General features: G+C 34.0%; 4 protein-coding genes across 6 annotated transcripts in view; 2 read left to right on the top strand and 2 right to left on the bottom strand.

Moving 5' to 3' along the window:
- LOC106623993 (uncharacterized) overlaps nt 1-21,645 on the top strand; it is a 134,355-nt gene that overhangs the window by 46,013 nt on the left and 66,697 nt on the right. The gene's annotated exons all lie outside the window — the stretch shown is intronic.
- On the bottom strand, nt 12,745-14,438 carry LOC106622607 (oocyte zinc finger protein XlCOF15). 3 transcript variants are annotated; one of them, XM_036360565.2, is made up of 2 exons: nt 14,196-14,438; nt 12,745-13,755 (listed from the first exon to the last, which is right to left on the bottom strand). In XM_036360565.2, exon 2 carries the CDS (start codon nt 13,737-13,739, stop codon nt 13,059-13,061), a length of 681 nt encoding a protein of 226 aa, XP_036216458.1. In that variant the 5' UTR covers nt 13,740-13,755; nt 14,196-14,438; the 3' UTR covers nt 12,745-13,058. The 3 variants fall into 3 exon arrangements, with proteins under 3 accessions (XP_036216458.1, XP_014097309.1, XP_069967650.1); XM_014241834.3 differs by having other exon boundaries at nt 14,221-14,438; XM_070111549.1 differs by lacking the exon at nt 14,196-14,438 and adding an exon at nt 14,107-14,153.
- indra lies at nt 14,705-16,965 on the top strand. The gene is made up of 2 exons (XM_014241839.3): nt 14,705-14,914; nt 14,969-16,965. Exons 1-2 carry the CDS (start codon nt 14,720-14,722, stop codon nt 16,712-16,714), a joined length of 1,941 nt encoding a protein of 646 aa, XP_014097314.2. The 5' UTR covers nt 14,705-14,719; the 3' UTR covers nt 16,715-16,965.
- On the bottom strand, nt 16,960-21,599 carry Hmbs (porphobilinogen deaminase-like protein l(3)02640). The gene is made up of 4 exons (XM_014241835.3): nt 21,083-21,599; nt 19,979-20,051; nt 18,815-19,084; nt 16,960-18,756 (listed from the first exon to the last, which is right to left on the bottom strand). Exons 1-4 carry the CDS (start codon nt 21,131-21,133, stop codon nt 17,381-17,383), a joined length of 1,770 nt encoding a protein of 589 aa, XP_014097310.1. The 5' UTR covers nt 21,134-21,599; the 3' UTR covers nt 16,960-17,380.

The raw sequence follows: 21,645 nt of genomic DNA, 5'->3' as shown, positions 1-21,645 counted from the left end.
GGAACAGATTTTTTTGAAAATCTTAGACTAGCCTAACAACTTAATGCTATATGCCCATGATAATTAATTGTTATATTTAAAAACTCCCTTTTGAGTTGTAAAATAAATGGCTATCTTCATTTAAGGCTATGTGTGTGCGACTTTGCTTAGTCAAGGATACATAACATATGCTGGAATTAGTAACAGACGCGCCGCCCTTCCGTACTTACCGTCCGTATCAAACGAAATTTTTCACAAGTTATGCCCGTAGTTGCAACGCAGAATTGCCATTGTTCTATTTGTATACATTATTTTTGCACACATCTAACTTTTCAGTTATAATTTTTCATACTGTAAAAGATCAAAGCTAAAATTCAACTATTAAATAGAAATTTAAGAATTCTACGGGAAAAATCCATTTTTTGCGGATATCCCATGTTACGGACGGTAGAAGCGCTCTCAAAAGATAGATCGTATCAGCTGATACGGTATCCGGGTTTGCGACTTTCATTAATTGAAGCAATAGTCAAATACTTCATCATTTTCGAGATAAAGTTGATATTTCGCTTAAAGCAACAAACCGAATTCAAGCCGAACGTATTCAGTTCAAATTCTAACCGTAGTCGATTATGGTTCGTTAATTAACCGACAACAACAGCAGCTCATACCATACTTGCTGTGTTAAAGAAATGGGTGTTCTCTTTTGCTTTTGGATAACTAAGGACTACATTATCTACAAGTAAAATATCTGAAGTAAATAATTAGCGTACTCGTGAAGACACTCTTACCTCACATTGACTGCCATAACGCCAGCGCCAATAAACATTTTAGCCTTGAAGCGTAGTGTAGAATCAGCTATTGCATAAACAATTTAGATGCAAAACCTTACTCGGTGTACATATTTCTATATAAGGCGGGAACAGGAACAATTACAACAACTTTTAAGGTGACTCCAGGGATCTTCAAGTGCAACATACTGCGAAAACTAAAGTACGATACGGTGACAAAAACTCGGCCGTCAATTATCAATGTAAAAATAAACACATTTTCGGTTTAAATTTCGCTTCCAATGAAATTACTAAAACAAAAATATTCTACAAGTACCTTAGAAAGTCCTTTTTTTCGAGTTCAAAAGGTCTAATGCGAGTTTTTCACCCACCTAGAAACTCGCAATCATTCTAATTAATTTTGGCTATGTGATTTTGTAAAAGTTTTGTGGAGCATATGACATCGCTCCAAACTCATTCTAAAACATCTGATTTGTTTTTTAATAAAGTTACGTAGAGGTATGATAAGAAAATATTCACCAGATATGCTCCATGTAACCTTTTCTGTTCCCTGAACTAAAATATAACACATCAAGGTTCGATTAAGACCTTAATGAAATTCACCGAAGAATCTAAAGTGCATTACAACTAAAAGCTATACAAATTTAAAATTAAATTGAAGCTAATAATAAAGTTAACAGAAATGTTATTTTATTTTTCACTTTTCATTTAAATTCCATGAGTTCTTATTTTGTCAATAAAACAGAGCGGATCTTCATTACTAAAGCTCTAAATTTAATGTCATCTGTTTGTACCAGATGAGAGAGGCATATTTGCAGCTTGCTTTTAAATTTTACGTTATATATATCTGAATAATTACAACATTTTAACAACAAAATAAATGAATTACTGAAAAACGAACTCTCAAAAAAATGCAGTAAATATTTTAAGTGTGCAAAATTCACTTAGCCTACTTTGATTTTTCGTGCCTAGATTAGTATATAAAAATAATAAGTAAAGAATTTTGGTCAAAACGTAGAAAAATAAGTAACTAAAATACTAAAATGTTATTTTCCATTTTTAAATATAAAAAAGAAGACCCGATTCGTCACTACGTTGCCCTATTCACAAAATATTAGAAGTTACAAATTAATTAAATGCAAGCGAGTATGTTTCTAATCTAAAACTCAATGTATCTCTCCGTATATTTTCCTTTTATACTATGTTTGTTCGATTTGTCAGTCTCCAACTTCTAAAAATTTTATAAGAGCTACTAAAGTCGACTTGAGCCAAGGAAGTTAGTTTGATTTCTGGTAAAAAACGACAGGATTTCTTAAACAATAATTTACAGTTATAATTTACCTACATACAAATACAGGGCGCTGTTTTAATTCAAAACACAACAGTCTCAGAATATATTTTACTATATTATATTAAACAACTTGAATATATTCCTACAGCTATACACAGTAAGAAGAGTGTAGCCTTTATATATTAAATCAATTAATAATTATATATACACTGGTATTTATTTAGTTATGCATATACATATATATGTATGTATACATGTGCGTTTGCAATTCATAAGTGAACTTTAGAGGCAAGTTTGAAAGACGTAAACGAGCCCATTAAACGATTTCTTTCTACTCGTGCATGTAATCATGGCAATGATTGATGTGCACAGAGCGAAGTCGGTTGGCCACTGCATGTTGCACGAATCTATATCATGTTTGTATGTATGTGTATAGAATTACCAATAAATGCATATGCCAACCGGCATACAAATGCAAATCCAACCGATAACTAGTTACAATAACAAAAATAAAAACGTACAATAACAACAACAAATACATATAAATCAAAGAAAACGGTTGTAAGAAAAAACGGGTGCAAGTGTAACACTGGTGCTTACACAGAAGCTTAATTTCATCAGGCACTCAAAGGAATTCAGCTATTAATCTGTCAAATGCAACTTGGCATACAACAGCAGCAACAACACGCTGACACTGATGCACACGCATTGCAATAAATGGATGCAAACACGCACAACGTGCTACTAAGCAGCACATACATGCATACATATACATATCTACTAGTATATCTACATACATATATGTATGTGTGGATATATTTACATGAGTGTATGGAAAAAAAGACAAAACTGCATTGCAACAAACCATGTAGAAATGAAGCAAATAAAAAACAGCAAGTAAGGAAGAGCTAAGTTCGGGTGAAGCCGAACATTTTCTACACTCGCAATTGCTAAGAATTATCGACGCTTAAAATACATATTTCGAGTTATCTGTAAAACATTATTATGAAAATTTTTTGAATTGGGTGTAGGCGACCTAGAGGTACATATGGACCGATTTCGTCCATTTTTGTATCAACCGCATTTTACTATATACACATTGAGTGTAGCATTTTTGTTTAATTTGATTAAGACTTTTCTATCTCTGAACGATTAATATAGTTAGCTGTGTTCGATTCGCTGGAGTGTAACGCTTGGCGAATCGAAGAAAATATAACAGATGCTCAAATAAACGGGCAACACTTGTGGTGCAACCCTGCGCTAACATGTCTACTGACGCAAGCGTAATAGTGTTATGATGTTTTCTTAGTGAAGAAATCTTTTTCGCGTTAAAAACGTTACTGCAATACTTGAATTTTGTTTTCTATAAATTATTATAACTAAGTTTAAATCTTATGTTTTAAAAATACAAGGAAAAAAAAGAAACTTGTAATTTCATTTGTCATTTGAGTCACTCACAATGGTAAACTGGCCTAAAATATGCAAAAAAAAAATTGCCAGCATTGAAGATAGAAGTTATACCACTTTAATGAGGTATCCGCATGCTCTCTTGTTACAATTCAACTCGATAATTTTGTTGTTGCTTTCACATGTAATTTTTTGACAAGAAAGCGAAGAAATGATCAATTGAAGACAGCTAGTATAAGACAACAGAAAGTGCGAAAATCAATATATTGAGTGTATTGGGGCTAGGAGAACTTCTGAAACGATTTCATTAAGAGAACTGACACATTGACTTATGTATTCGGCATAAAAATAATATAATGCAAATTTTATATCCAAAATTTGAGGAAACCGAGTTCACACGTTTTTAGTATCAAATAGTACAGTATAGTCAAGATAAACCACAATATGGGTAATTAATTTTGTTAATATTATATATACAGGTTCGTATTGAGAAATACATAAAAAGTATGTATTGACCAATACAAAAAGCCATCCGGTAGTTTAAAAATCCTTCTATTAGCTATATTGATGCTAGGGGAAACACGGAACCGATTTTATAGATTTTTAGCACCACAGCGCGTTATTATCATGAAAAGACGTCGTCTGTATTATTTGAAGATATCTCACAGACTGATCCATATTTTCGGTAAAAAGTCAGCCAAAACTACGGAGGGCCTAATAGTTGGTATATGGAGACTAGGGAGAAACGCTGACGGATTTCGACCATTTTTGGAAGAGAATTGTTATATACATACACATACATAAGTATAGCTATGTGAGCAAAATTACATTTTGATATCTTCATTAGCTATGATGAATTAAAAGTCGCTGAAGGAATGCAAAGAATGCTCTAACAAAGGTTGTTGTTGTTTCGGTTCAATTTAATCCATAATCAGAACATGCAAAGAAGGTAGTTTTAGAATGCTCTGTAACAAATAGGGTTCAAATATATCGAGTGATTTCTGATATACCAAGAAAACTGCAACCAGAGTCCAATTTTTGCACTGATCCACTGAACTCAACTGAGATTCTATAGATAGTTATTGCACTTTTAGAATAGAAATATCGATTATGAACAGAAATATCGATATATATGATGGCGAATCGAAGACAGCTTATATAACACTGTAACTAACGCGATTAATTTTAAATGTTAGAAACAACTGTTAGTAGAACAAAGTTATTATGCACTGCGCAAAATGTTGCGCGAGTACAAACATAATTAAAGCAAGTCAAAACGTGTTGCCAGGAAAGAGTAATGACTAGTAGGAAAATTACAAAAGTGCCAACAAAAGTTTGGCCAGGCATAAATAATGAACACACAGCAATTGTTTGTACATATATACCTTATATGTATATATATTTATGGTATATACACAGCAGATACATATGTATATGTACATGTATGTAACAAATGTTGATTGTGTCAAAAGCAACGCTGAAAGTGGCTGCATTGGGTGGCTGCATGCCATCACGCATAAATCACTTGGGCGCTGGGCAGCGCTGCAGCGAGCAGGCCGCTACCGCCGCTCACAATTTATACTCGCACTACCTTTTGCGGTTGGCATTCGAAATATGCCCGTCAAAAACTTGTAAACGAATCGAACAGTAGCTGCTCGCTAGCTTCATATTTTTATATGCAATTGCCGGGCTTTTGAGTTATTTTTTTTCTTTTTGTATTTCTTTTTACTCATACACACATAAGCTCAGTATAATTGTTATGTGCGTGTGCGTGGTGTCGTCGTTAAGCGCAAGAAACTGCACTAACTGCACGTCATCATCAGTGTCAATCGACTGTGCGGCATGTAAGTAAGCGAGCGAATGCGTGCAGAGAAGTGAAACTGGTCGAGTGTACGCATGCGCAGCAAACACACAGCGCAAACGCTGACAAAATGCCATATAAAAATGACACACACAATATTGTGTATGTAAATAGTTGAATATGTTGTGACACATCCTTGCCAAGTTCAGTAGTAGCGGCGCATGTGGCAGCAAACAGGATCCAACCGACATTCATTATAAATTAATTTACCACAACGACTTTTTAATGAGATTTGATTTTATGTACAATATTTCCACAGCCGTTACACAAATAAAGATCGACAAAAAATAATGCAAGTACAATTATGTATCGTGCCACACACATACACAAACATTTTTAGGCGTTATTAAGCGGAAGCTCGTGATTGCAGGCTGCTGAACGACACTTAACTGCGCGCAGTTGCACAGCCGCAAGGTGTATGCTAATGGCACATGCATATCATAAGAAAAAAATTTGATTTTATAGTCGCTAGTGTTGCATTTATGCCTTCTTACTAACGAACTTTGCGACTTCCAAGTAGACTTATAACCAAATTTCTAAGTCATAGTCGTTATAATTGCTGCCGATTCGTAACAATAAAAACTCAAAATAGTGAACCAAAAACTACTGGCATGCCCATTTGATATAAAATATTTTATAGCGAAGCTTTCCCAATACAAATGGTGATTTTGGGCTTTCTCTGAGCTCTACCTTGAGGGGTATTGTAGTCTAGAAATAAAAAAAGCGATTCGAATCGAAAATTGATCAAAGTTTAACTATTCAAGAATATGGTTACAAAAGCATTTTTCAAAATTCAAATTATTTTCGGAGGTATATACATAGGCATTTCTCAGGTTCTACTGGACCGATTTACCTAAAATTTTTAGAGAGTCATCTTTATAGACTTGTCTATGTCTGGACATTGCGATATTATTCTAGTTTAATATATTTTTTACAGATTGCTAGGAGGGTTGAAATCGTGGGTACGGTCATGTGCCAATTTTTTGAGTCCTACTTCATCAGCTGCTAAATTTTAACCCTTTTTATTTTTTGATGTTTTCCTGAATTTTTGTAATATTAATAAGAAACGAATAAAGAAATGGATAGTAAAAACATGAATTACCTTTTTTGCGACACTTCAAAAGTTCAAATATTATCTGAAACTCATGCCTCTAGACTAGAATACCCCATTAAGGGGTTACATGGGTTTCGTCGAGCAAAAAACGGCATATTTTTAAAAGTTTTTTTTTTCAAAATAAAATATTTTATTTAAACTTTTTATTATTCAGTACATACAACTCGGTCATTACGACGTTATTTCCGGCAGTCCATCGGAAAAAAGGTGCTTCCGCATTGACAGCAGAACTTCTGACAGGATCATCAAAAGTAAAAAGGAAAAAATACGTGTTTGAACTAAGACCAATAGCTAAGTATTGGAGGGAAAAAAATAAAGTGAAAATTGTATTTTTGGCAGACGTTTTTACAAGAACGTGCAAATTCTGGTGAAAATTGTAATTGAACAAAAAAAAATTCTTCATGCAAGACTTTGTAAGTTATATCTCAAAGACAGTCAAGATTGCTCACGAAAATTATAAACAGATTTTAGTGAGAAATCTTGACAACCGACTTTGAGAACACATTTTCGAGAAAAACGCGTTTAAAGTTTTAAGTGACTATATACTTGGCTTCGAGAGCGTATTTTTTCAAAGCTGTACCTCCAAAACTATTACTGGGATCAACTTGAGAATTTAGGACTATATTCTAGATATGTTATAGAATTAAATAAAACAATCATTTTTATTTTTTTGAAGCCATGAAACCCATGTAACCCCTTAATACCCAACCTTGAAAACAAGTTATTTTTTATGCTATGGAAGACTGAACCAGTGAGCAGTGGGTATTTAAGCTATATGAATCATAAATATAAACCCTTAAATTTACCAGTCAAAACTCGTAAAAAATTTTCTTTGCTTAAAGTATACTTTAGGGTTCTAAAACGTTATTCAATTGATAGAATAGTGAAAAAAAATATTTTCCCCTATCCAAGCCGCTTTAATGCCCACAGATAAGATTTCAAATGCGTTGTTTTTTTCGAAACTGTATATTTTTAGTTGGGCGTCGATGGCACTCGGAAATTAGAAGATAAGTATCTACTTGACATTTTAACTATAGCATTACAGCAATATTATCTTATAAGCTGAAAGCGCTTTTTATTATTATTATATATTATTATGTCTTTTTGTTTACAAAAAATACATACATATTTATGTGCCAATTTTTCGATCAAAAAAAGCGTTTTACAATTGTACATACCAATACATGTAAAGCTAAACACATATGTACTTTACCAGCAAATCTTATTAAGATTGAAATGTTTTTGAATTCGTTTCAATTTCTGTTTCAGATTTTACCAGTTGCTTGAACAACCCTCGTCCGTATATGTTATCCCCTCTTAAATAAGGTGACTTCGAAGATTTGGCCAGCGGACGTCACTTTGTATCAAGAATGTCGGTATACACATTTCTTATAAAATCAAAACAATGTCTGAAAGACAGAAATCTGATCCTTTTTCCCCTACTTCTAGAAAAATTTACAAAATTTTCCCTTTTTTGAGACGTCTACAGGGACCCAACCCCTTAATAGATGCATACAAAATACTTAGCTGGTAGCTCATTGATCTCCGAAAAAAATTAGTAAGCAGCTCGCCAACAACTCAAACACGTGCCCAAACCATTCACAAAAGTAAGAGTATAGTTTATTGAACGGTTAATAAACCACTTCATTGAAATTAGCAGTGAAGATGATATCTAGTCTAGTCGAACTAGAAACCAAACATATATAGTTATCTCTAGCTAACTGTCAACTCGAACATATCCGATGATTGTGCCTTTTTGAAAAAATGGTCTTGAGAAATTGAGAGATTATTTCTAAAACTAGTATTCCACTCAGTTAGATACTTTAAGATAACTTTGAATATTGAAGTTAGAATATATAATAAAGTGTGAAAACAGATATTTCAAAAAAATGCAAGCCGAAATGCGAACTGAATGCAGTAACAAACGTAGTGAGCTTGCCTTTGCCATAAACCACAGATCGCAATGATTATAGAGAGCGTGAATCTCCAAAAATATATTGCGATTGCTTGTGTTCGAAAAGTGTATAAAAATAGACGGCCATTACTTCTTGACATCTTGAGACCCAATAGTCATAAAATGTGCGTAATTATTGGTAACATTTATCTTTCTCAACTCGTCTTAGTATCATCATTCATTCGTGCATATATATTTAGTTCCATAATAACAAGTGTTTACCTATACGAGTGTGTAAACAGGGGCCTATAATCTACACGAGTCTGCCCGCGTCAATTTGCCGTTACACCTCCATCACAATTTTTTCCACCTGATAACAAGTCACGATGCATACAATAATTTACTAAATCAACATACTCCAAATGAGCCAACACAGGCGCAGCTTGAGTCGCAACAACAACTAGCATGATCCATTTCTACTTCGTCACCATTAGCGGCGCTCTTAATACACATGCGCAGACATTATGATAAATACGTGCACGAGTACGCTCGGTATAACAGGCAGCAACACGATGAAGAAAGCAATCGAAGGCGTCAATGTGCGTAGGCTCTTAAGAGAGCAACGAAGTAGGGTAAGGATCTCGTAGGTGGGTCAGAAAGTGAGGCACGGAGTGAGAGTGAGCATAGCATCTTACAACGGCACCACAACCATCCAATGTTGGCCATCCGACGTTCCGTCGCTCCGTGGAGTGCATGAAGCGCCTTCAAGTGACACTTCAACAATCAAGCATTCGGTTTCATTTTCATACAAAATTGTTTATTTACTTAATTCGATTACCGTATTGCTCTTACTGACGTCCCCTACTCTTCGGCGTCATCATGGTAAACCATCACAAATATATTCAACGACTTTGCTGCTCGTTACCGAATCATGCTCTTTGCTAAGTTTACACAAAAGTTACTGTTGTTACGTGTTGTGTTCTATTGCATATATGTAGCCGAGTAGGTGTAAATTTCTATCGGCAAACCCTGTTGGGAAAATATGAGCAAGCAGTATAGCAGACAGATTAGTGAAATAATCTCCGAAAACTCAAAAACTTTTCATGCAAAATATCTGTGAAAAATATCTTATTATAAGTAACAAGTAGTAACCAAGTCGGATACTTACTCTTGGGGTTTTTGAACCCTGTAATTAAATAAAACTGATACTTTGACGGTTTGGCTTAGTTGAAGGACCAACAATTGTTAAAGCATTATTACTCAAAAACAAGTATTGCCCTGATATAAGACTCCAATGCCGGTATTAGATCGTTCTTGTATATTTCGAAGCCTACACAATAAAAATCTTCGATTTTATAGGAAGATCTTTCCTAGCCTATTACATCGATCTGACAGTTGAAATCAAATCGGTTACCGATCACATACTATCTATTTATTCATCAACTCACTTTCGAGAGTAAAATTTATTTACGGTGAAATCAAAACACTAATATGTATACAAGTATATACTCGTATATACTCGAGCAAACTTTTGCGAAAGCGTTGATTATTTTCATACCGGATGTGTATATTTTCAGGAAGTGTTAGCATTGGTCGCGTTAATTTCGGCTCTAACACAGTCGTGTGTAAAACTAAGTCGATTAAATAGTCAGACTGAAGAAGAAAAAAGAGAAATACGACGAAAACAGACATATTATCCAAAACGTTATGGCTCTAATGACAATTTAGGCAGTAATAACCTCGAATTTGTAGTCAATTTGATGTTTCAGCTTTATTAAATTTGGTGACTTTAGAGGTGAGCGTTTTCAGAAAGGCATAGATGTCAAACCAACTGGTAAAACATAAAAATATGTGTTTGATATTTCTGTTTAGTATAATTGGCGAATTTTCTTACAAAGACTTAATAACAATTGGTCGATATTTTTTTCAACTGAACGTTGACTGCATTACGTTATTGTCAGGATCAAAATTTTTTACTCCTTTGGACCTTGCTAGTGGACTTTTTTGTCAATGATTTACGCTGCTAAACTATTTACAACTATAAGTTGAAAACCAAAATACATTATTGGCCACTTAAGCTTTAAAAAGTGTTGCAAAATATACTTCATAAAGCTCAGACTAATAAAAGTGTAATTTCATAAATTTGTTTACATTTAATTTAAAATAAAAGTACTGCAGGTATCAACAAAATAAGGGGAATTGAGTGCGCAATTTGACATTTAATTTCGTTGGCAATCTGACAGTTGTTAAACAACAACAACAAAAAGAGAGGACCTACAGAAAAACAGCTGAACGGAAATAACTAATTGAAGTTTACGAAAAACTAAATTTGGTAGAATTGAGAAGAAGAAATATTTAAAATGAAATATGCAAGTTTAATTATTATTTTAAAAATTAGACTTAAAACCAACAAAATTTATAAATTTCTGGTGAAAATTTAATCATAGGATTTTTAGTTATTTTAGTTTTTGAGAGCGAAAATTTGCCATTTCTTCAAATATACAGGATATGACAGCTTTGAGAAAATGAAAGTAGTTACGTTTATCCATCTTATGAAATTCGAGTGATGTTCAAAGTCTAGATTTCAAAGTTAGATATCCAAAAATGCAAAGTGGTGACTCTATCATATCCTCTATCTATCCTCTATGACGACTCTTGATACATTGGTTATTAGTACATAACTATACAAAACCGAACTTAAGTGCACACTCTCCAAATTTTTCCTACAGGATTGCTTACCCACCAAAGTACTCGCATGTGTAGGAGTAAACTGTCTTTTGTTTGGACAAGTGCCAAATAGGATTCCTTGGGTGGCAGTTCAAGTCAAATAGAACACCAAATTAATAAGCGTTTTTGTTACTTTTATGAATGAAAATGTATGTAAGTACAAGTATGTATGTACACGTATACATGTATGAGTGCGTGAGTGTATATAAATTGATGTTCAGTTAATTTTTTGTGGCGTTGTGTTTATTATATGATTCAGTTTGCCTGAGATTATCCATTAAATCGATTTCAAGCACTTTCAAGTAGGGTTCATTTTATTTGCTCAGGTTAATTTATGCTGATGATTTTTCGGCGCGCCATCTCATGCTATGCTTAATAATATAGTAATAACAAAATATATGGTTATACACGTAAACGTGTATATTACACTGATTTTGGATACTGTGAACTACTTAAAGCACGCGCCAGTTACAGAAAAAAGTAAACGGAAAGTAATATAAAAATACTGTAGTCAGATGTACATATGTATACACATTTTTTTTATACCAAAAATTCGGAAAAAAATAAAAAATTTCACCAGATATTCGACCTACCTACGATGGGAGGGACATGTCTCCGCCCTGCTAACAACTTCAAATATCTAAGGCTCATTCCAGACAGGAATCTTTCTTGGAAACCCAATATCGAGAAAAGAGCACGGTAGGCACCTGTTGTCCTGTACTACTGCAGAGGGGCCATTGGTAGAAGGTGTGGACTCTCACCAAAGGTAGTTCTTTAACTCTATGAAACCAAGCCAATAACGTTCTACGCAATTTTTGTATTTCGCGAAAACGGGCGGCTCTTATCAGTATTTATGGTGCACTGCGCAAGTTAGTGTGCTAACTATGGCGCTCAATATTTTGCTGGTTATTGCATCAATGAACATAGTTGGAAGATGTATGGCCGCGAAAGCTGTTCTGAACACTGAAAAGTTGGGTACTTAGATGACTGCGAGCCTAGGTGCTCTGGAGATCTCGCACACTTTGGTCTCATTCCAAAATACTTAGATTACCGGTGTGATGTGGAGGGAGGAATCTATGAAAGATTGCTACATTTTCGAACACTTTGTATCAAATTAGACAAAGTTATTTCTGGAGCTACTTCTGGCCGTGGGCCTGCTGTCCAAACTCCCGATTGACGCAGAACGCAACTCTGTTCTGTTGTGTTCCATCGACCGAATACACCCAAATCACGTATGTATTTACATATATAAAAGGAACTGTCAAAGTGTTGGTATAACAACAACAATAACAAAATTCATTCCTGTTGTTAGTCCCTATAGGAAAACAATAGATTTTATATCCAGCCAAGGTCTAAGCAGAATCAATAAGCAATGATTTACTGGCTACAAAAAAAAGAACATCTGAAAAAAAATCAGAAGTCCTCTTGCCTGATGTTTTTACATTTTTAAGTATCATGATTTTATATAATTGATTCTTGTTTAATTAATTTTTATTCAAATAATCACCAATTTCATAGAAAGACATTGCGTAAAAATATATTTTCGGTTAAAAAGCTCTTCAATATAGTACGTATGTATATAATATTAATTTTATTTAATAATTCTAACTATATATTAAAATTTAAGCCAATGCTTAAGGACGGTCAGTATACAAATTGTAATTATTTAATAAATTTTAATTGTTTTATTAATATATTTTTTATTCAATAAATAATTAACTGGTACGCAAACTTGCAAAAATAATCTCTTACATTCTTAACTATTATATTAATTAAATCTGTTAAATTTTCAATGTTTCAAAAAAAGTTGTTCATTGCTTTTGTTGATTTTAAATAATAAAACTTTTTTAAATACTTATTTAAGTGAATTTTTTAATATTGGAAATATAAATTTTGTAAATTAACGCCAAACCTTTTTGCAAGTTTCTGTCTTAAGTCTTTTATATATTTGAAACAGCTTATAATACAGCTGATTGAAAATAAAAAATATTTAATTATTAAAATTCCATTTTGTGCAAACGTATTCTGTGCGCTTTTAGGCCGTAAATATGACCAAAAGCCTTGCCACAATCTGCACAAGTATGCACTTTATGCTCAATATGTTTCGCTTCAATGTGACGATTTAAGGTGGACTGATTTGTGAAACGCATAGGACAGCGATCGCATAGAAACGGTTTCTTCGCTGGATCATGCACATAGGAATGTCGCGTGAGATGTGATTGTTTTGGAAATCCTTTACCACATTTGGTGCAGATGAATTTCGGTTGGCGTGGCACACAATCGTGTAAATATTTCACATGCTCATGTAGAAAACGCTCCTCCACATATGCTTCAGGGCATTGTGTACATTTGAATATACGCATTGAATCGTCTTTATGTGTTTGAGACAAATGAGTACGAAAATACTTTGCATAGGCAGTGACAAAGTCACATTGTTCGCATTTGAATTGATAATTGTAGCGTTTAGGTGGACGGCCTTTTTTTCGTCTAATGATAGCTGGTTTGTCGAAACATTCAGCAGCAATGGTCCCACCCTCATCGTCAAGCAATTCAATATCATCCTTAAAGCCTGAATCTTGCTCGCATAATACTATATTACTTTTAACAATTTTGACATCCAATGCTGTAATTCTTGTAAAGTTTCCATTTTCATAATCAAACTCGCTACAGTGCAACATTTTAGTTTTGTAATGCCTATAAGAAAAACAAAAAAAAACGTTCACTTCGTAAATACTATTAATATACTATGTTAGGTTCAGGGTGTAAGGAAATTATTTTCAAATAGTTAATACTTTCAAGCTTTATGTTAGTAGAAATGTTATTAAATTTACCAATTTTCTTACTAAGAACATGAAAAGCGTGTTCGTACTTGGTATGCATATACATATACCCCAATATGGTATGCGTATATATATTGCTAGTCAAGCAATAGTTTGATGGTATTTTTCTAATTAGCATATGTACAGGTGAAATTCAACAAGTGGTTAAATTTTCGTGTATAAATATGGTCAAATGCTACCACACCCAAATATTAATTGTACTTACTGTTGAAAAATATTATTTCTACTCGAGCTCATGAAAAAGCATTATAATATTTCTTGGCTAAATTAAAAATTAATGATAAAAGAAATTACCTTCAATTTTACAATCTAAAATTACCTGTTGCTCGTTTGATTATTCAGGAAATTGTTAATTATATACGCCCGATACTCAATACCTTGCTTTCTACAAACACTATTTCTTTCTGACCCATTGAATATGAAGTTTTGTTTTATGTATCAATATATAAAAAAAAATCATTCAATGGTTTCACAGCTTCTTAAATTGTTTACAAAATATTAATGGAACTTCTTCGCCCAGAGCACGTATATTGTAATACGTTCTCTGGCGCTTGTATTTATTAGAAAAGTGCGGCCAAATCAGCGGCATATTGAGCTGCCACTTATTAAAGCGGCTTTAACAATCTACTTACAGATAAATTCTTTAAATTACTTCATAATATAGTTTTGTACTTTAAACTTATATTTTTGTAATGTAAATTTTTTTTTGTTTTAATTTGTAAAACTTTTTTCTTAATTTTAAAACTTCTATTATTATACGTATATTTTACGTTCTCTGCTCGTAGATCTGATAGCAAATAAATTTCAATTAAACTAAAATGTGGCAAGCAGGCGCCAAGAAGGATGAGCACCAGCCACGCTTTTTTATTGAAATGAATTTTTCGAAAATAATTGTGTCCAAAATGAAAGTGTGCAAGTTGTGTAAAAGTAAATCCGATGCTGTATTTGAGCCCAATGAACATTTACTGGGCACTCAAATTTCTGATATTATAAAATTTATATTTAGTGATAACGTAAGTGCAGTGCGATAATTGTTTGAATTCATAGCTAGCCTCATTTTCTTACAGTCGTTGGAGTTCCCACCAAAATTTTACATATGTTCCGCATGTGCTGCGTCGCTGGTACAAGCTAAAATTGTTCTAAAGCGGCTATCGGAGGCTTTACCACATAGCAGAAATGCGGAAAAAGTAAACATATCCAACAATAAAAACGATGATAGCGATGAGGCGGCTAATGAGAAGAATAGTATAAATGAAAGTAGCAAAGTGTCGGCAAATGAAAAATTTCTACAGGATTGGATATTTCGTTGTACTCATTGCGAGTACACTACCAAAAAGCCTAAATTGTACAAAACTCATTTAACCACTAAGCATGAATTAAATAATCCACGCATTTACCAGTGTATGTATTGCTCTGAATCATATCAACGCATAAATGCCATACAAAATCACATCGGCAGCATACATGAAAATAAACCACGTGAAAAACGACAACGACGAAAGACAATTGCATTTGATTCGCCAAGTGTATTAAGCAGCACAACCATAAGTAAACAGGTGGATAATAACACTTCACTTATTAATGTAAACAATGAAACTAATGTTGCTAAGAAAAATAATAATAGTTATCAAGCAGATGGTATCAACGATTATGAATTTACATGTGCTCACTGTGTATATAAAAGCATTCATGCAAAACATTTTAAGCGGCACTTATCAGTTAAACACAATGATGAAGACATAAGAATTTATAAGTGCAGGCGATGTCCTAGTACATATTGCCGGCTATTTGCTTTGAATAACCATATCGCTTACGAACATGAAAATAAACCTAAACCACAACGCCAAAAGTCTGTAGCTTTAGAACAAAGCATATTAGCCAAAGACGAGTTGATTAAACCTAAAGAAGAAATTTTGAGTGATAATGAGGACCTAAGATGTGAACATTGTCTTTATCAAGCGCGTGACTCAAAAACGCTTAGAAATCATATGATAACATTGCATAAAACTAATAACCTAACTCAAAATGATTATTTTCCGGAGATCCTAAACGACAACATTAATCAAACAGACAACAATTATAAAAATAATCCCTATTCGGAGAGCATATACGAAAATCAACTAGAACAGCAAGAAGATCATCTATTCCAAGCACCTTTTAAAAAACCACGTAATCAACTAAGTTCGAGCGAAATATCATCTTCAGAATGGGTTTTTCAATGCATACGTTGTAATTTTGGATGCGCTAAAAAGAAATTATTCAAAGCGCATTTAATTAATGAACATGGTATATATAATAGCGATGTATACAAGTGCCCTAACTGTTCGTCAACATACGAACGTTATAGCTCGTTGCAGAATCATATGGCAATGAGTCATAGCGTTGATTTGACAGGTATAGAATCTGATTCTAGTCAAGATCACGTTGCAAAGAAACAAAAACTCAATGGAATTGCGAGTGGTACAGAAAAACATCCACTTGAAGACAGCAGTCAGGAGCAAACACCGTCTAAAAAACGTAAAATTGAAAGAGAAAAAAGTAAAGAATCTTGTGTGGTATGTGACAAACATTTTTCCACGGTGGACAAGTTGCGCGCTCATATGGACAAACATCATGGCGGTGACGAAATCAAAAAGTGCCCTAATTGTGATGCACAATTCCGTTCGTTGGAAAAATATGAGGCACATCTGTTTAGCGAGAAATGTCTCAACACTAAGTTAGCCTGTCAATATCCTGGCTGTCCGAAACGTTTTAGTAGACCATCAAAGATGCAACAACATATGCGTGAGAAACATCCCGATTTAATAGACTAACGTAGTAAGAAGTTGTTTGTTGTCTTTTAATATAATTTTTTTTTAATATTTTCAACACGATTACCCATTCCGCATGCTGAGTGGTTTACCTAGTGTCAATGGTACGGTACTACCAAATTATATATATATCATAAAACTAGAAATATTAAATTCTTACAAAGAGTGTAATCGTACGTAAATCAGCATATATTTGTATGTACGCATATATTCGTATTGAACTGAAAATAAAATTAAATCATTAGCAATTTAAATCGAATTGATTTTATTTTACGGTAAATGATATTTGAATTACATATTTTTAAACCATGATATACATATGTATGTATATATCATAAATAATCATAATTAAAGTAGGCTCATGAAAAAACCCAATATATTTTCACTTAATAAACTACACTAAATACACATTTTCAATTTACACAAACATAAACTTGGCTGTAATATTAAAAGAGCAAAAATGTTAACGAATTCCCACTATATACCCCTCTTAAGTATTCAAATATTTTCGAAACAAATTAGGAAAAAAAGATGTCAACCAAAAAGTTCCTTTTTTTATCTCTACAAACTATATTTTAAAGGTCATGGATAAAGGGAAAACTTTAATAATATTGCAGTTTTTCTTTTTAATAAAAGTTAGAGACGTCAGACGTCTTTCCTATTTCATTATTATGCTTTGCTATGTATTTCCGCTTGTGCGCATTTCATAACCTCTAAGGCACCCTTTTTAATCAATTCCTCAGCCAATAGTCGGCCCAAGGCATCACTACGTATATACAATTCACGATTGTAACATGCATGCTGATACAAACCACAATATAGATTATCTACATCTTCAATCAGCACTGGAACCGACTTAGGTTGTGGCTTCTCCTCGTCGGCATAGTCGAACATTTTTACAGTTTTCTGTAGGAACGGACACTTGCCCGCTGCCGCGTCTGGCGCACTGCTTGAGAATTCATTATCATTCGCAGTGCTGTGCATGTTGGCGAACGGACATTTTGAGGTAGACGGTACGGCCGCAACGACAACATTATCAGTTTCATCGTTCGGTTTTTGTAGCAGCTCATTGGTAACGGGGCATTTCCCCGCTGTAGCCAATGTAATCTTTTCTTCTTTACTTACAAATGGGCATTCGCCCATAAAATCCTGCCCCACATTCATTTTTAAGGGGCAATGCGGATTGTTTAAATTCGAGTCGCCGCCAGCGCGAAAATCCACATTTACGCTAACATTTCCATTATCATTGCCGTTTTCTACACTGTTTATCATTTCTATTTTGTGTAAATCAGCGCTAATGACAGGGCAATGTTTTGCTAAGCTTATGTGTTTTTCAATGATGTCGCCCATGGTGTAGGCGGCTGTAAGCTTTTCCATTTCTGCATCGTCATTTATCACTGGTGGACTGTGACGTTGTTCGGGACTACTTGACTCGTTGCTTCGGCGTCGTTTAGTAGGCGGTTGATCGCTGCTATCATCATCAGTGTCTTCAACTAAATTTGCATTGTCATCGTTAGCAGCCTTTTTCACTTCCTCTTTGGCGAAGGTGCAGGCTTTTTTGTCGCGTATTTCGGTAGCCCCATCCAAACTCCAGACGGCGCCCACCAATGACAACGCGCTGTTACAGTTATTTTGATTTGTTTCAGTTAAATCACCATCTAAATTACTCCAAACTGCTACGGGGGCACTGCAGCCTCCACCTAAAGTTTTGAGAAAGCTACGCTCGGCTAATATGCGACAGGTTGTTGACAGGCACATTAAACTTTGCAACATTGAGAGCACTTCCTCATCGTTGGCACGGCATTCAACAGCCAAGGCACCTTGACCGACAGCATAGAGCAAATCAGTCGGTTCTAGCACCTGACTGATGCGCTGCTCCCAACCCATGCGTACAAGACCAGCTTGTGCGAGTATTATGCCAGCGAATTTCGAATTAGCGGCATCTAATTTCGCAAGACGTGTATTCAGATTACCGCGTATATCGCAAACGGTTAGATTAGGATATTGCCGACGGATTTGAGCTGTGCGCCGTAGCGAAGAAGTGCCTGTAACATAAGCAATAAAAATTAACCGTTTACTTAAAAACAAATAGTCTTTACCCACCTATCACACAACCCTTTGGTAATGTTTCGATAGTGAGACCCTTGTATTCCTCACGCAGCACCAAAGCATCCCTAGCGTCTTCACGCTCCAGTACGGCACCAATCGCCATACCAGTTGGTAGCGCGGTGGGCAGATCTTTGAGCGAATGTACAACAAAATCTACACCGCCGTTGCGTAATGCGTCTTCGAGATCTCGTGTGAAAAGGCTTTTCTCGCCTATTTTTGGCAGTGATATGTTGAGCACACGATCGCCTATCGTTGACATGGTATCTATATATATTATGGAAAATAGACTTAGGTTTGATAAGCGCAGAAATTAAAATCTTACATTATACAACAAAGTTGCTGTGTCATAGTAACAAATATAACAAGTATGATGTAAACAAAATAAAATACAACAACAAGTTTTAATAATTGGAGACATCAATGCGAACGCTTGCGAAGATAACCTTATCTTACCAATCAAAAATATGCCTTGCCACTCGCTGCTTAATACCTAAAATACCCCCAACACTAAAACTTTTACACTATTGTAAGCAAAACTGAAAAATATCACATATTTTTGGAAGTTTACAAAAAACATTATATTTCTCTATGGGGTTTTGTCCACTTGCTAGTCAGAAAAACGCGCTTTTGATTTTTGAATTTTACTTTTGAAGAGGCATCTTATTTAATAAATAAGTAAAAAACAAAAATGCAAATTTACAGAATTTAATGTACTTTAATAATCAACAATTATTTTTGAAAAACAAAATTTGTTTTTTGCTTAAAATTATCTCAAATCCAACAATGTATTATGTTGATTAAAGTTCTAATTTCCAACGCTGCTTTAATTATATTGTATTAATAAGAAAATATAAGAAAAACCGATAAAATCGCAAGCATATCGTGAGCAATAACTCACTTGCTTTGTCTCAGTATAAAGAACTTTTGATATTTACATACAAATGTGCATATAAATTAATGATAAGCAGATTTCCTGCATATACTCACGTACGTACATATAGATAGTAAGTATGTACGTTCGATACAATACCTTTAGCAGTTATACATATACATACATACATACTCACACATGAACATCCGTAAATTTTAAAAAATTCAACAAACAAATATGTAAATACCAATTCATCAAAAAAAAAAATGGAATTAACAATTACTTACGGATCTCGAATTTCTTTTTGGGATAGAGTTTTTGTAAACGTGCAATGACATGTTTCGTTTGAATCAGCGCTAACTGAAATTATAAGAAAACAATGAAAATTAAGTTAAATCGTTTGTTTAATTTCATAGAAAACGAACGTATAATCAGATATATTTTAGAAAATAACATAGAAAAATTGTAGCGTTTGTTGGATGCGAAATAAAAAAAAGTCGAAACAGCAAAACAGTCTCAAATTTCTTTACATTTTAAGTTCACAATACCATTGATTGAGCTACTCATCAAATTTTTAGAATAAAGACATTTCATTTAAATTATCGAAGTCAAATGCAAATCTTATCATTCTGAGTTGTTTGAAATTCTGATTTGATATTCATTATTCATCGTCAAACCGACAGTTTTGACAACACGTGTAATAGTTACAGATGCCCAATATAGCATTACTGGCAGATAGTGCATTTTACTTATACCATTGTATATATGTAAGTAAATACTTATGTACATATATGTACTTACAATGTATGTAAGAAAAATGCGCGAGCAAATTCAAAACTGAATAATGCTATTCATTGCGCTACTTTAATGACTTCCATTTCCAAAATATGTACAAACGGACAAATACATATTATAGTATAAGTATAAAAAAATTCAAATACAATCCATAATTTTTATGTATGAAGCACAAATACAAAATAAGTTGAAACTTTAAAGCAATATTTTCTGTTCGATTCCACTGCCACAAAATCGTTCCCGCAGTGCTTGTGCATTTGTGCATAGCATTGTGGCGAGTTTATAAGCATACTGTTGGAATCTCATGTGCGTGATTGTCGCCGCTCTTTCTTGTGTTGTGAGTTGCGCGATTGTATAACTTAACCAAAAATTAAGCACGACAACCAATATCCGCAGCACTCGCTTCACGTTCCCTCTGCTTCCAAACAACAAACAACTTTACCACTCATTTCATCCATATGCTTTGCTTCATGTACTTATTAAAAATAAAAAACAAAAACTACATTCACGAAATTCATTAATGTTTCTTATTTGTTTCTTTTGCTAGGTGATTATAACCTTCACTTCCACACAGCTCTACGGTAATTTCGACTTACTTCACTTTTTCTGGAGCCCACACGTATAGTCTTATCCTTATCGTTTGTCATCTTTGTACGATATGAAATGCAGTAGCGAGTTTTTGGATATTTATTGTTATTAAAAGTGAAAGTCTTGATAGATATTTATTTGCCAATGACCTTCGCCCGAGGTGCTTGTTTTATTGTCATTAATATTGAATGAAATTGTACATGCTAAGCTCAATGTTCAAAGAATACACGCACTCGAACTTATCCGCGATTTACACTTAAATGCCACAGTAAAAAATGTACTTCTATATTGTAATAAAACCGCTCCAACACAACAGCTCCAATCCAATCGGTCATTCAAAGTAATCCAAACCGCATCCGCCAACCGATCTGAATGAAGTAGTTGGCATGCGACATGTTGAGAGAACAATTTTGATTACGAAAATGTTATCAGGTGTTTTACACGAGTTGCGGGAGGGTGATGGGGCATTCAGCTGCAACTGAGCTCCAAACTATAAGGTTGCATTTTGTACAGCATTGCCAACTAAATTATGTGTGTGAGTTGCAAGGTACACATTTTGCACAATTGGCTG

This window comes from Bactrocera oleae, chromosome 6, assembly GCF_042242935.1.
Source record: "Bactrocera oleae isolate idBacOlea1 chromosome 6, idBacOlea1, whole genome shotgun sequence".
Taxonomy (NCBI): Eukaryota; Metazoa; Arthropoda; class Insecta; order Diptera; family Tephritidae; genus Bactrocera; species Bactrocera oleae.
This window is presented reverse-complemented; position numbering and strand designations above follow the sequence as displayed.

Excerpts from the sequence above, each read along its gene's own strand:
- indra (XM_014241839.3), top strand. The coding sequence starts at position 14,720 with ATGTGGCAAGCAGGCGCCAAGAAGGATGAGCACCAGCCACGCTTTTTT. Across the intron at positions 14,915-14,968 it reads AATTTATATTTAGTGATAAC|TCGTTGGAGTTCCCACCAAA; the intron begins GTAAGTGCAGTG and ends ATTTTCTTACAG.
- Hmbs (XM_014241835.3), bottom strand. The coding sequence starts at position 21,133 with ATGACAAACGATAAGGATAAGACTATACGTGTGGGCTCCAGAAAAAGT. Across the intron at positions 19,085-19,978 it reads CAAAAAGAAATTCGAGATCC|ATACCATGTCAACGATAGGC; the intron begins GTAAGTAATTGT and ends TAATATATATAG. Across the intron at positions 18,757-18,814 it reads ACCAAAGGGTTGTGTGATAG|GCACTTCTTCGCTACGGCGC; the intron begins GTGGGTAAAGAC and ends CTTATGTTACAG.
- LOC106622607 (XM_070111549.1), bottom strand. The coding sequence starts at position 14,138 with ATGAGCTCGAGTAGAAATAATATTTTTCAACA. Across the intron at positions 13,756-14,106 it reads AGAAATAATATTTTTCAACA|GCATTACAAAACTAAAATGT; the intron begins GTAAGTACAATT and ends TTTTTCTTATAG.